We start from the raw sequence: 14,718 nt of genomic DNA on the forward strand, positions 1-14,718 counted from the left end.
TCCATTGGAAAAATGTTCGTTTTTTTTTTGTTTTTTTTTCCCCACGAATCCATTCCAGATATCCGATTGGGAAACAATCCCTGCTGACTGCAGTTGAAAAGACCCGAGTTTTGCTCCGTCTAGAACCTTCTCACTGCTTTCTTTCCAGCTGAAGGCGAATCGTCCTTCCGTAAGAAGCCGAACAGGAATTTTTCATTCCCGTCAGAAGAGGATCGCAGTTTGCACCACGAACGGGAGTCTCGGGCTCTGTCGTTATCTATCATTCTCAATGGCTGACAGACGCATCCAATCTTCCCAGCAGAGGGGCGACCATTCCTAAAACTGAAGCCTGACACTTTGGAGCGTGCAGGAAATTCGGGGAAAAAAAAAAAAAAAAAGAAGCCAATTACGAGTTTTGTTTGCTTTGCCTCCGCCCGTTTATTGAGCGCGTCAAAGCACAGTTTAGCAGACGTTGCCGTTAAGGCCACTGAGGGTTGTTAACATAATCAAAAACCCTGTTCGAAAGAACAAACGCAGTCAAGCATCCGCATAATAGGGACGGAAGTGATCCGACACTGGGTGACCGCAGTCTACTATCTGGAGATATTCGCAAAGTTCCGAGTCCGCTCTAGGATTCCAACCCTGTTGGTTGCAAGCGAGGACGCTGTCCAAGCGGACCTTGGAAGGCGGACGGTTTGCCTGAGTGGAGACTTCTAGACGGACTTGATGAAGATGCCCATTTTGATTTCACCGTTCGCTATTGCATGTGTGTGTGTGCGTGCGTGGATCTCTCTCTGAGTTGGTTTTACAAGGCTTCGTTTCCAGTGGCAGTTAAATGGGGAGTGTCTGTGGACACTGTGCTGTGTCACAGTAGCACAGGCGACTGTTGTTTCTTGCATTGGTTGATTGCTGTTTCGGCGTTTTCTTAAGCGTAACTTACAACTTTTCAAAGTTGTTCCTCCCCCAGCCCCAATTTACGCGGTCCCTGGAAAAAGTTCTTCCGATTGAGCTCGTTCACCTCTCGACCAGCTTTACGAACCTCCCTTGAATCTTTCTCTTCTTCGTCTTGTCACTGACTTTTTCTTTCTCTTTTATTTCATAAGAGCCGCCCAAAACACGACCCCCGCTCTGTACTTGCTCGAGTTTATCGAGTCCTTTCAGACGTAAGGATTTTACAGTCGCATGCGCTGTTCTGATGGGCTTAACTGCTGTTGTCGGAGGAGGAAGCGGCAAAGTTCCCGAAGCTTGATGAGACTCACTATGGACCCCTTTGGAAACCCCCCCTCGGTTACGGAAGTTTATTCTGAGGCAAAACCATTTAATTCCACTTTGTGTCTTTTCCTCTTCGCCTTCTTCAGTGTGTTACCCTTAATGCCACATTTCTCCGCTTTGTAAATAATGTGTGTGTGTGTGTGGGGGGGGGGGGATTACAGCACTAAAATCCAAATAAGGGATGTCAAAACTTTCTTGCATGCAGTCCCTTAGTAACGAAGCTTGATATCCTCACAAAATCGTGTTGCGATTTCGCTCATAATTTTTCTTGGCGTTCGGATGTCCTTCTTCAGCCGAACTGTGATTTCTGAGTAATCTCGTGACCCTCCCGTTACCGAAGCCATCGATTTGAACGTCTTTCCCTTCTGTATTTAATTGGATTTATCCCACTTACTGCTGGAGCCCCATTCAGTTACATGGTGGTTTATATACACTGCTTGGAAAGAAGTGTGAGGAACAAACAGTCATGGCGCACACCTTCATAAGATGTAGGACCTCCTTTCCACACGTACACGATAGCAATCAACGGGAATTTTGAACCATTCTTCCTGTATGCATGTAATGAAATCCTGGACTGTTATGGGGCGGAGATCACTTGACCTCACCCGACACTCCAGTTCATCCCACACATGCTCAGTAGGGTTGAGATCAGGGCTCTGTGGAGGCCAGTTAAGCGTGGCGACGTTCATGCCCATGGACCACGCAGTTATAGCAGCAGCCTTATGACAGTGCATTTTCTTGCCGCAAGAGACGAGGGTCAGTTCCGTGGAAACGCCACAAGCTAGGAAGCATCGCATTGCTCAGAATACCTCTCGGAGTTCAATGGTCACCACAAACAGAGGTCCAAGGCCAAACCAGGAGAAACAGGAACATACCATCACACCGCCACCTCCGAATTTTTTGGTCGGGGTTATGTACTAGGGTATGAAACATTCGCCGTGCATCCGCCACACTCAACATCCATCCATCCATCTGCTCGGTAGAAGGTGTAGCGTGATTCATCGCTCCTGGGACCACCGAAAATGCTGGCGTTGGTTTCCAATCGATGTCCAGAACTCCGCATTCAACGTGTCCGCCGACGAATGACGGTTTTTACATATCATCCTTCGCAGCACCCTACGGTTACCTTCGGTGAGTATGGTGGGTCGTCCACTGCCCTGCGTGGACGACCAGTTGACTCCCTGCGCCTCCGTCTCAGGATGGTGTCACTGACTGCTGACCTGGGATGGCCGAAGTTTGCCGAAGAGCCTGCAAGATGGCATCCTATCACAGCGTCTCTTTCAAACTCCGTCAGTTCCCTTCTCGCGGCCATGTCACCCGGACGCTGTCGAGAGCATCGTGTTCCTTTAATTTATGACGGCTGCAAACACGTGACTCGTTACAAGGCGCGATGCACCTTGCCCATGAGGTGTTCTTAAACTTCTTTCCAAGCAGTGTATATGCATATATGGGTTCTTTCGCAGTTATTTTAATATTTGCATTTCATCATGTGGCTTGAGCCTCCCTCCCTGTTTACTGGAGGCCTGAATTGGCTTGATAAAAGCAACTCCATTTTTAGTCCCTTTTTGTTTGTTTGTTTGTTTGTTTGTTAATCCTACATTCGCAGAGGGCGCTGTCGTTTTATAATTTCACAGCCTTTGGCGGGTTCGATTCAGGGAAAAAAATATTCGCTTAACCATCGCGAATAAATTGCTGTCAGCAACTAGCATTTATTCATGCACGTGCGTGAATTCGGAGATGCGAGAGAGAGAGAGAGAGAGAGAGACAGACTTGTTATCCACCTGTTAATTCGTGATGTTTCTTGAAGTGAGTTCCGCGAAAACTTGGAGGGATTCTCCGGAGCATCCGAACATTTAGAACTTGCATTAGATGTAATCAGGGGGGAAACACCTTCGGGGAACAGGGAGAATGCTTTTTCTTTTTTTATTGAATTGACTTATTTGCAGAACGATTTGTAATATCGCGTTCCACAGGTTTTCTCCATTAAAAGGTCGAAGCCCGTTTTCGTCATTCTTTTTCGATTTTTCCTAAAATTTCTTGAGGCGATCCTCGAAAAACGTCTAAAAAAATTAAGAAATTTGGTGAATCTTCTTCCTCTGCCGTCTCCCAATGCGCCGATTCATTTCCACCTTTTTCTTTTCTTTTCCAATTCCTTCCCCAACTTCGAGACCCTCCTCGTTTCTCCCTCGTGCTTGACCGTTGCGGCTGCTTCATAACACCGACCCCACGAAGGAGCATTGCGATCACTTCCTTCATGTAAGAAATTCCTTTGGCAGCACGAGGTCTGTTATATCCCCCCCTCTTCCTGTGGCATGTTTCGTATGTTGGTAAAAAAAAAAAAAAAAAAAAAAAAAAAAAAAAAAAAAAAAAAAAACCGAATGAGCATTTTCCGAAGTCAATGTCAGAGAAATCGAAGACATTTCTCGCGCTGCTCAGCAGTGCTGCCCTCGACCGCAGTTTTCGATTACGACGAAGTCACTGGAATTTCTTCGCCTGGAAAGAAGATTGGACGTCCAAACATTCGTTAAAATATCCAACCGACGATTCTTGGCGATGTCGTTTGTGCAAACGTGGATGACAGCACGCGCTTTCGTGCTGCGCCAGGAATCCAATTTCTCTGTTGCATCCCTCGTGTTGCGCGAGGCGTTTCCGGCTACTCCTGTCACGACGTTTCCAGTTAATACCGATCGGTCCCTCGCCTCCCTGCTCTGGAATTTTTTGCACATGGGCGTCTCGTCAAGAGGTGACTCCTTGAAGTCTTATTTACTTCCGCTCTTCAAGATAAGTCGAATTTCTTCTTCTGTGCGAATGCCTTCCATTTACTTCTTAATGTTGCCACCTCCTTACGCTGTCCCAGTGTGGCTCTTCTTATATAGTGGAAAAATCTTCACTGAATTAACCTTGAGAATATCCAGATTACTCGTTTATGTCTGAACACGGTACCCCCCCTCCCCCCCCCTCGGTCTCTTGCTTTTGCTTCCATCGTGCCGAAAAAAGACCGTCATAAGACCAGTTTTACTTTCTTCTTCTTCCTTTTCCGAGTTACTCGATGATGTTCGGCTGGGGCAAGTAGGGTTTCCATCCCGGAAACTCCTCCCGCAAGTCAGAAACTAGATTGCGCAACATCAACACACTGCTTTAGACGTAATCGTGAGAGGTGCGATTCAGAGCTACGAGATGACGACGCTCCTCCTCCACGAATTTGAATTCAACACGAATCGTGTTGCATTTTGGACAGGACGTGACATTTGCTGACATTTATTTCGTTGGTTTCCCGTGGAGCGGCTAATATGGCCTCAGAGAGAACGCCGCGTCCATGGGTGGTCGCTGTTTATACCAACAGGGGTGATGTATAAATCCGTTTCAGGCCTGTGGGGTTCTTTTATGGCGCGTGGATAATTCTGCTGCTGGTTTACCTTTCGGCGGTTTCTTATTTTTATCTTCGTGTATTAGAGGGATGTTCGTATTATTATCCGAGACCAGCAGGGAGTTAAGGACTCGTCGAAGGAGGTCGCACGTCACCCACACCGGCTGTCATACTTCACTTCGACTCACCACGTCAGAGTGAGAGAACATCTAGCTGAACCTCCCTCCCCCTTACTTAACTTCCACGGATTCCCCTTCCCTTCCATATAACGAAAATTTCATCAGATGATATCCTACAACACCCCATCCAAACCTCTATCATATCACCCCTTACGTCATCTCTAGAACCGACAGAGTTTGTAATCCTCATAATCTGAATCCTATAATCCGGATACAGTGGGGACCCTGCCCCCCCCCCCCAAGCAGAAAGGAAAAATCACTAAAAAAATTTCCAAAAACTTTTCTTAATTAAAATTCTTTTTTTTTTTTAATTTATGTTGCGTCGTGTCTTCTATTTCTGTGCTACTTGTGAATTAGCGATCATTGCAGATGCTCGGTCATAGGTCGTATGTGATGAGTAATGTGTATTCTCGAATCGTCTACTCAACTCGCCCCCCCCCCCAAGATTAAATCCAGAGTGCGCTACTGTCGAGATATAATCTTTGTAACTCTTCTTCGCACCCTTTCCACAGCTTCTTTATCCCGTTGGACACCAAATGTGCGCACAGCAGTCGTGCCAAGGCCTTTAAAAAAAGACCAAATGGCTTCCACATCCTCACGTGTCAAGGTTCCCTTCAACGTCGCAACTATCCTATGAGTTGTATTTGCAATTTTCATAATTTAACCTTTGAACTCTAACTTTCTATTCGTCATTGCTCCAAGCAAAATCCCACCATTTCTTCGCTGCAATTTGGTATCACGTGTCGGGATGGAGATTATTACAACAATCTGCTTCCATTAATAAGAATACAAAACAGAAGGATGAGAGCTGCAGCCATCACTTCGCATATTCAACCAGGGACTGTTCATTTTGCCATTACAGAAACTTGATCTCCATAACTGTATTCTATATGGAAGAAAGAACATTGTCAAGTTTTCTGTATATCATGTAGAGCAGCGCTTCCCAAACTGTGGGCCCTGACCCCCTTGGGGCCCTTTAGTTTTGTTGAGGAGGCCGTGAAATAATGAAAACAAATTTAAAATGTTTTAAGACTAAGTGTGCATGTAAGATGCTAAAAATGTAATATTTGCATTTGATGTTTGCGATATTCGCTGTGCATGTTTTGTATTGAATTGAAATATTCTAATAATATGTCTCTCTATTACGATTTATTTTTCAATGGGGGCCGTGAAATATTTTAATTTTTGCAAAGGGGGCCCTGACATCCAGAAGTTTGGGAAGCACTGATGTAGAGTATGGTTTAGGTTGTGGCCAAAACTTGCAGGCGGTTCCCAAGGCAAAGAAAGAAATTTTTCACGGATCATCTGAGCACTTCGCAACAAGCAGCTGCAATAAAGTGCCAAAGGAAATCAAATCAGCAACATCAGAGGACACATTTTCAGAAGAAGATTACCTCGTGGGACTAAATAATGTGGACTTTTATTTTGAACGGATGTTATAGAAAATCCCTTTAGGAATATGAAGTCTCGGTTATTTTCTGTATGTATTCGTGTGCTCTCATAAATGCACTCATTTAATTTTTTTAGTGTCACCTTCATTTGTATTTTTATAGTAAGCAGTACGACACTGTGGCCCCTAGTTACACAGTTCTTTCTGATCGATTTCCATTTTTCTGTTCTTTATTGCTAAGACTTTACTTTATTATTAATGTATACATTACTTCCCACTTGGAAAATAATTAGAGAATACTTTGTTACGACAGAGGTAGTATTACTTTTACTAATCTGTGATTATCGCTTGTGTTGTTCTAAACACTTATGCATCGTCGCTATTGCCGTTTTCATTTTTACTACTTCTTCAGCGTTAATAAATTTCACTTTCGCCCTAATCTTCTGTGGGCATCTCACGGCGCCAAAGTGTATAACTTTACATTTACTAACATTGAATGGGCCGCCCTTCCGGCCTTTTAAAATCGCTTCGTAAATGCTGTACGTCAGTGGCATCTTGGATCGTTTTGCGCCATCAGCAAACAGTTGAAAATCTCTTGGCAGGACCTTCCCAACATCGTCAGTGGGATGGACGGGAGTATCACAGTTCAGGAAATAGTCCGCTGCCCTGAAGATGAAGAGCCTTGGTGACCCCAATGGATCTTTTCTGGTGGTCAGTTTTGTGGATTGAGTTGTCGTTGGGGTCTGTTTATGGTGTCGATGGTTGTTTTGCTTTTCAGGGAGAGTCTGCATGAAGTCAAGCTCATCGTTTTTGTCAAGTCAAAGCGCCGTCCGTCTTGCAGGAGCGTTGTGTTAAGATTTTGGGTTTAGTTCTGCAAGCTAAGAGGTTCTGCTTTGAAGTCGTGCGAGACCCGATTTCTTCGCTTCAAATGTGTGGCGGGCTTGGAAGCTGGTTGACCGCCTAAGCGCCACGCGTTTGTGGTGTGGTACGCTGGCGACTTTATTTCGAAGCCGCATTGGTTTCATTTTACGGAGCCTGTTCGAGAAATGTCACTCCAGCAGGTGGGTGGGGTGGAGTGGGATGTTTTCTAGATTGGCGAGAACGAAATCGGTTGACTGCGGGAAAACCCTCGCTTAGCCGAAGGATAATGAACGTCTCTTGCGCCCCACGTAAGCCATCCGTAGGAGTTCCTGATGCGGTGATGCTGCGAGTGCAGCGGGGGTGTCTCCACATTCGCACGCAGTCGAGGAATCCAAGATCCTGGCATTTTTTACGGCATCGCTTAGGGTCGTATTTTTAATAGACCCAGTAGGGTGGGGTTTGTAGTCCCCTCTCTGATGACAGAATTGTCCTCGTAGATTTCTTTCATTTACAGACTTTCATTCTTCTGAAGAGAGAGGGTTAAAAGGCTCGAGCGGCTTCTCTCCTGCGGGTGCGCAGTGTTCGTCCCGGTCAGTGAGTGTCTTCCTTTCGTTTTCCGTTGCGGTTCGCAAACTCAGTAATATTGCTTTAGCCGTGATTCTCATGCGGCTGTTTACGAAGACGCACTTTTTCCTTCCTTAGTAATGCTGGATTACACTTTTCTTTAAATTATCATTTTGTCGATTTTTTTTTTTTTTTTTTTTTTTTTTTTTTTTTTTTTGTTGAGCACCCCGTAGCTTATTTTCCGCTCCAGCGAACTGCTGTCGAATGACAACGGGCGTGAGACGAAGCAGTTCTTTTTTCTGCAGCTTTAAGTTCATCTTTTGTGTCGATCTTGACAAGTTGCAAGGTCGACGACCGCCGTTTCGGTGGTTGGAATTAGAGAAGATTCGTTTGTAGGAAGTTCACGCTTCCTTCCCATCGACTTTCTCCTGGCGAAATGTCGCTCTTTCGTAGCGAAAGATTTCTTCTTCATTAGGCTTACAGGAAACCTCGCACGGCAAAAGAGGATCCTCCTCCACTCTTTGCAACGATCGGACGCGACGCATCCACGCGAACAAATCACCCCGATTAGCAATCAAAAAACGGAATTGGTGACTGTCGGGAAGGGTCCGGTGCCTTGCACATCGGGTACACATCAAGGGCTCTTTTTTCCTTTTTTTCGGGGCAGCGGACCATTCCCGCGATCGTGATAACCCACAACAAGAAATCCGCTGAAGGCTCCGCAAAGCTCAAACCCCGCCGTCCGATATTATGAAAGAGTAGCACAGGTGGATGAAACAAATCGCCACTATGGATGCACGTTCTCTGATGCAACCCCCAGATATGAAGCGGGGAGCGTATGAGAGTGTCGCATGGGGTCGACAGGATACGCGGTTTGCGTGCGTTAATTTCATTTTAAGAAGCATTCGTTCGCCTTGTTTTCTTTAAAAACGACTTAAAGAAGGCTCGGGGGGAACGGCCGTCTCTGCCCCTGTCGGGAACGATCCTTCCTGTCTCTAAACCGCCCACCTGAAGAAAACTGCCGACGGCAACCTCCAGCTGATTCGATCTCAGTTCTTCATCACAGACGAAGAACTGAGATCGAACTTTCGGCTTCGTCCTTCGATCGGGATAAACCCCGAAAAACTTCAGGATACGATGGGATTAACACAAACATTGTGAAAGAATGCCAAATGTACATTATGGAACCCCTGATGTACATTTTTAACTTATCGCTGATGACAGGCACGCTTCCATCAGTTATAAGAAAGCCGTAGTTGTACCTATTTACAAAAAGGGAAACAAAAATAACTTGAAAAATTACACACCGATCTCCCCTCTACCGGTCTTTTCGAAAATATTAGAGAAATATTAGACTCGTGAAATTTTTGGACAAAAACAACTTCTTTTCAAAGAATCAATTTGGGTTCAGGCCCAGAACGTGCTTTACCGAACCTCACACACACGGTTTATACCTCCCTTGACGAACATAAGCTAACATTCGCTGTATTTTTAGATATTCACAAAGCTTCTGTGTAGAAGTCATAGGAACACCAGGTAGTGCCCTAAACTGGTTCAAAAATTACGTAAATGCCAGATCACAAATTGTAAACATAAACAACAGCTATAGCAGCTCCAAAACAGTAGACTGCGGTGTACCACAAGAAGCTGTCTGGGGACCATTTTTATTTAATATTTATATCAATGACTTCCGCAATCTTAAACTAAACAGTAAAATAAATACTTTTGATACAGTACTCATTTTCTCTACGGACACAGCCGAACAAATGAAAACCATCATGAATGCTGATCTTTTGAAAGTAAGAAATTGGTTCCAGTCAAACAAACTCAGTCTGAATGTCTCAAAAATTAAATCTGTAAATTAACTTGCCAAACACAACTAGCAAAATGAACTTCGCTGCACAATTAATTTTGCACGATTGGAATTGCCGGACAAACTCAAATTGCAACTGCGAGGAAATAGAAAAAAGTCAGTGTAATAACTCACTTGGGATTAAAAATTGAGGGGAATTTAAGCTGGAAACCGCATATCACCGATGTCGTAAAGAAAGTAAGGATTATTATTAAAGAACATGTAGGTCCACAGTAATACGTTTTAATTAATAAATAAGGTACAGATATTTCATACTGAAACTAAGAGTACATCTTCAGTGCACAAACAGTTATAGGAATGGAATACAAGTAACGAACATTCGGTGGATCACCTATTAAAATACATTGTTGTCGCGCGCTAGGAAATGAAAGAAATTAATAAATAATTAATATTTAAGATAATTGGGTTTTTTTATGATTACATAAAATAAAAGTCTCCCAGATCTTCGAGAGAGAGAGAGAGAGACAATCATTTCGATTTAAATTCGGTCGGTGTAAAATAGCTTCACAACTTTCTTTAAAAAGGCGATCCTATTTGAACCTGCATCTATGGAGGAGAATGGCTTTATCCCTCTGGATATTATGGGTAGTGGTACTACTGTGTTGTGCTGGACCAGACTTCTGAGGTTTGTTGTAATCAATATAATATTGATGTTCTTTAAATCTTTTTTCCACAGAACGGCCTGTTTGTCCAAAATAAGAAACATCGCATTCACGTGGTATTTGGTAAACGCCAGCCAAAGACAGAGATGAAAGTTTATCTTTTGTAGAAGGCAATAAAGAAGAAATTTTGTTGATAGAAACATACGTCAGAATCAATTGATGCTTTTCAGAATTCTACCTATAGGTTCTCAGATTCCTGGAATGTACGGAATAGGAACTCTGCGGACTGTTGAAGAAACTGTAGGTGGTGGAACATAAAAGTCAAGTATCTGTTGGATTTGATTGGGGTTATAATTATTCGATTCCATTAACTTTTTAATGATGGAAAGTTCTTGTTGTAAGATTTCTGGAGAAAAGCAAACTTAAATTTTTTAAATCTCTATGAATTAGAGATTTAAGAATGACAAATTTTTGAGACGGGTGGTGAGCAGACGTTTTGTGAATGTATCTGCCAGTAAAGGTGGGTTTTCGAAAGACGCTTGCAGATAAGGTACCAGAAGACGTTCTATTAAGGAGGATGTCCATAATTAAATTAATTAAAAGTTATTACTGTGGACTTGCGTGTTCTTTAATAATTATACTATGCCACAGGTTCCTCTAAAGATAAGTAAGGATTATGTTAAACAGACTTGACTACTAAACAGATTCTCAAATTTAAATATGCTAAGAATATTATATTCTCCCTGGATTCAAAGCACACAACAATTTGGTATATTGAGTTGGGGAGGAATGTATCGCACTACTCGGAAACCTTTGGTCTCGACTCAGATTAAAGTAATTCAAATCTTAACTAGAAACAAATACAAGGATACTGCGATGTGTAATAAATAAAATACGCCACACTAAACATACTACCCCTTAGATATTTATACGTCTATAGGGTGCTATTATTCATAAAAAACGACAACGAACACGTAAATATCAAACAAGATGCTTTCCTTAGTAGACATAAGAGCCTAAAATATTTAGTTCCAAAAGCAAATAAAGAAGCAGCACACAAACATTATACTTATTTAGCGCCAAAAGTATTCAACACAAACAATAAGAAATGAAACCAACCCAAACCAATACAAAACTCTGATCAAAGAGTATTTATTTTCCCACAGAAATGAGGAAGCTCTGTTCAAACTAATTGGATAAATTATTGGTTTTTAGCATATTTGTGTTCAAAGATCCAGTCTCATGTGTGAAACGTAAAATTTAAATGCTATTTAACTGCTTTGTTTTATTTTGTTCCTAATTAATTGTAATGCAACTTTCTCTGTATGATGAAATTTTATTATCTGCGATTTTATTATGCAATTATATTATAATAATATGTATATTATATGATTGTACATACGTTATATAATGAAAATGCCTTGCATACAACTTTGTAACTTTATGCAAATCGTAACCTGGATGGGCTGTTGCTCTTACGTTACACACGTGATGTTCAACATTTTGTAGTATTAAAGGAAGCTTACAAATAAACATGATTTTTTGATTCGATTTGAAATGAGGACGAGCGCATGCATTGAATGCTAATCAAGATTCGGATTGCTGGGGAATCCGAATTCGGGACCTACTTCCGCAGACAGTCGAGGAGTTTTTAACCGCGTTTGCGCGCATTTCCTATGGAAAAGGGATTTACTCCCAGCCCCGTGGATAGCAGTCGCATGTGTCGGGAGCAACCCGAAGGAATCATTTTCTCCGAAGTTTTTCTCGCGTGCCACGCGGATGACTTTCGGGATGCACGCGAATGAAGCGGCGGGAATTCTCTTTGGCAACATGAAGATAACCTTCGTCGGCAACGCTACGGGCTCGACATTTACAAGTCGTGCGGGCACTGCTAATTGATGCTTCGCGTGGGAGACGCGCTATAAGCAGCGCATTTGAGAGCTGAGCACGTGCAAATGAATGAATTGTTCTCTTAGCGAGCCTTAATTGAAAAGAAGGAGATTCCGATCAAGGTCAGTCGTATTGCCCGCGTTTTCCCCATAAACGGGGTCCCAACATCGAAAGCTGTTTTCCCACTGTCTTCGTCGTTGCGAAAAGTAAACCCCGCTTTGTGTTCCCCCGCCAGCTGATCCAAGAGAACTTCAACAGCCTGATTGTCCAAGATTGTCAACAGTTTCTTCGCTGTGCGTGCGTGAAATCTACGGTGCGGTGGACACAGCGGACATCTGCAAGCATCGCCCTTTCTTCTTGTTTGCTTCTGAACTTCTCTTCGCGTGTCGGCTTTCAATGCGCCTTCGATGAGCGGAACAAACAAACCCCGTCCGAGTTTGCTTTCCCTGCACTACATAAGCGCGCGCCTCACTGGCATTTGGCACGGGTTCTTCGAGAGACCCTTGCAGCAGCGCGCGAGAATCGCAGATGGCTCCCGAGTGCGGCATCTGTTTTGTCTTACCGACGTGTCTTTCTCTCGACAGGTACATGAACGTTCGTGCCCATGGCAACCAGCCGTACGTCCCCACCGAAGTGGAGCACGTGGCCAACGTGGTCACTCACGCGGTAAGTAAACGAATTTGTCGTATTAGAATGCAGCGAAAGCGCAGCAAAGTCCTCCCGAACGCAATTCGCCAACCCAAACATTTTTCACCCCCCCTGCCCCACCCCATTCACGTGCGCCAAACCGCAAAATGCTTCCCAAAATAGAAACAAAATTTGCGTTCCTCTGGAAGCGGGGGGGGGGGGGGGCGTAAAAGGCTCTTCGAAAACAATTATTTTATTGCACGAGCAAGAAAACAACTCACTTTGGGTAAACTCCGTTGTTCCCTCCCCGTTCTGGATGACGCGGCGCACACGAAGCAGGTTCTGGCTGTATTTGCTCTCCCTCCACAAACCACGCGAGTCGGTGAACTCGTTTTGGATTTAATCCTGTTTTAATCGTTTCGATCATTTGAAAGCGAATTGGAGATTCAAAATGAAGCATCCAGGATCAGAAAAGGGATGGCGGCGTGCACGAGGCACAAGAAATCTGCTATATTTGCATCCCTTCTGGAAACGAATTTATTAAATGCCCATTCGGGAAAAAAATGGGGGAAGACAATGGACGGGGGTCATCGTTCACTTATGAAGCTGTTTCCCCCCCCCTCCCTCCTTACTTTTAAACTTTCCATTTCGGTATCGCCATAACAATACTCCGATGCCGCAGTAATAACGTTAAACGAAAACGCATAGCCTCATGACCGGCGTCAACGCGGATGAACACTTAATTGCACTATTTAAAAAAAAAAAAAAAAAAACGAGCGCACACACACACACACACACACCAAATGTTAAAGAGTCAACGAAAAATCACGATAAAAGCGAGAGCCCCCGTTCAGTTTCAGAAAATGTTTGTGATTGACCCACCCGTACATTAAAGAAGGTCGTTGCTGTGATCCGCTGCATTCTTCGTTCTCTTGTCGATGCTTTTCATGAGTGAACATTTTCCTTCATTAATTATCGTAATTATTGTTCGCGAGACTTGCATGATTTTATTTTGTTCCTAATTAATGTGACGCAACCTTCTCTGCCCATATTAGCTTCTCTCCTGCGATTTCTTTATGTGATCATAAGAAGAATATTGCAGGAATGTGCACATAATGAAAATGCATTACAGAACTTTTTTTGTAGCTTTTTGCATATCGCCACCTGGGTGAGCTGCTGCTCTTGCGTTACCCACGTGATTTGATTTAATAGTAGGATTGTTCAACGTACTATTACAGGAAGCTTAGAATCAAAAATCTCTGTCTGTGAAGAAAACTGGAAGTTCTCTCTCGCATTCGATTGCGAATGTTCCCGCAGTCTCTCATCAACTGAGAGTCCGCCGTGGGGTGCGGAGCCAAGATGACCGACACATTTGCGAAAAAGTTACCGGACTGTTTCGGACGATATCGCTCAAGTTTGGTGTTGTGTCGGCAGTTTTTAAGGGCCCCCCCCCTCGTGCACCGATGGGTAAGGAACCCACCTTCTGATATTCGTCGAGGGTAGCCCATCCCACAATTTCAGTGCCGCTTTCGTAGCTCTTTCGGAACTTGGGCGTCGCTGGGGTTAACGCTTTTCAGGCAGTTCGGGAGAAGGCGCTTCCTTCACGTGCGAATGATTTCGTCATTCAAATCGGATGTCAACAAATTTCTCCTTCCCCAACCCACACGCGGTGCTGTAGGTTGACCACCCGACCTCCTGTGGATGGGCCCGACATGAAAAAAAAAATTACGATGTAACGAATTACCGACATTTTTTAATTAAAACACTTTTAATTTTGTGTCGAAACCAAAAAAGCGATCTCTTTGCGGAAGTGAGCTTGGTTGCGTCTGGGGTTGGGCCGTAGAAGGGACTGCGCGTCAAGAAGATGGTTTCCCTTTTGGTTTTGAGAGGTCGACGAGCGCAGAAAACCCAACTTCACAAAGACACGATGCGAGGGAAGGGCAGGAGATTGTTCTTCGGAAAATCAACGCGCAGCCGAAATGACTTCGGCTTCGGGAATCCCGTCTGGAGCCAGTTTGTTCTCCTTCTTCCGGCCGAGAAGGGTTCTTGGGCCTGGTTTCAACACGATTCGAAATATCCCTTAATAGAATTGTTCTCAATTCCGTGAAATACTC

At 43.9% G+C, this 14,718-nt stretch overlaps 1 protein-coding gene across 6 annotated transcripts in view; it reads left to right on the forward strand.

Annotated features, from left to right (window-relative positions):
* The window catches only part of LOC150097093 (monocyte to macrophage differentiation factor 2-like), a 66,995-nt gene that overhangs the window by 36,733 nt on the left and 15,544 nt on the right, over window positions 1-14,718 (forward strand). For all 6 annotated transcript variants that reach the window (XM_090407209.1, XM_090407210.1, XM_090407208.1 and 3 more), the window contains exon 2: window positions 12,562-12,643. In XM_090407209.1, the coding sequence (XP_090263335.1) occupies window positions 12,562-12,643 (82 nt within the window). The remainder of the gene's footprint in view (window positions 1-12,561; window positions 12,644-14,718) is intronic.

This window comes from Typopeltis vanoorti, chromosome 17, assembly GCF_054136105.1.
Source record: "Typopeltis vanoorti isolate ZY-2024b chromosome 17, IOZ_Tvanoo_1.0, whole genome shotgun sequence".
NCBI lineage: Eukaryota > Metazoa > Arthropoda > Arachnida > Uropygi > Thelyphonidae > Typopeltis > Typopeltis vanoorti.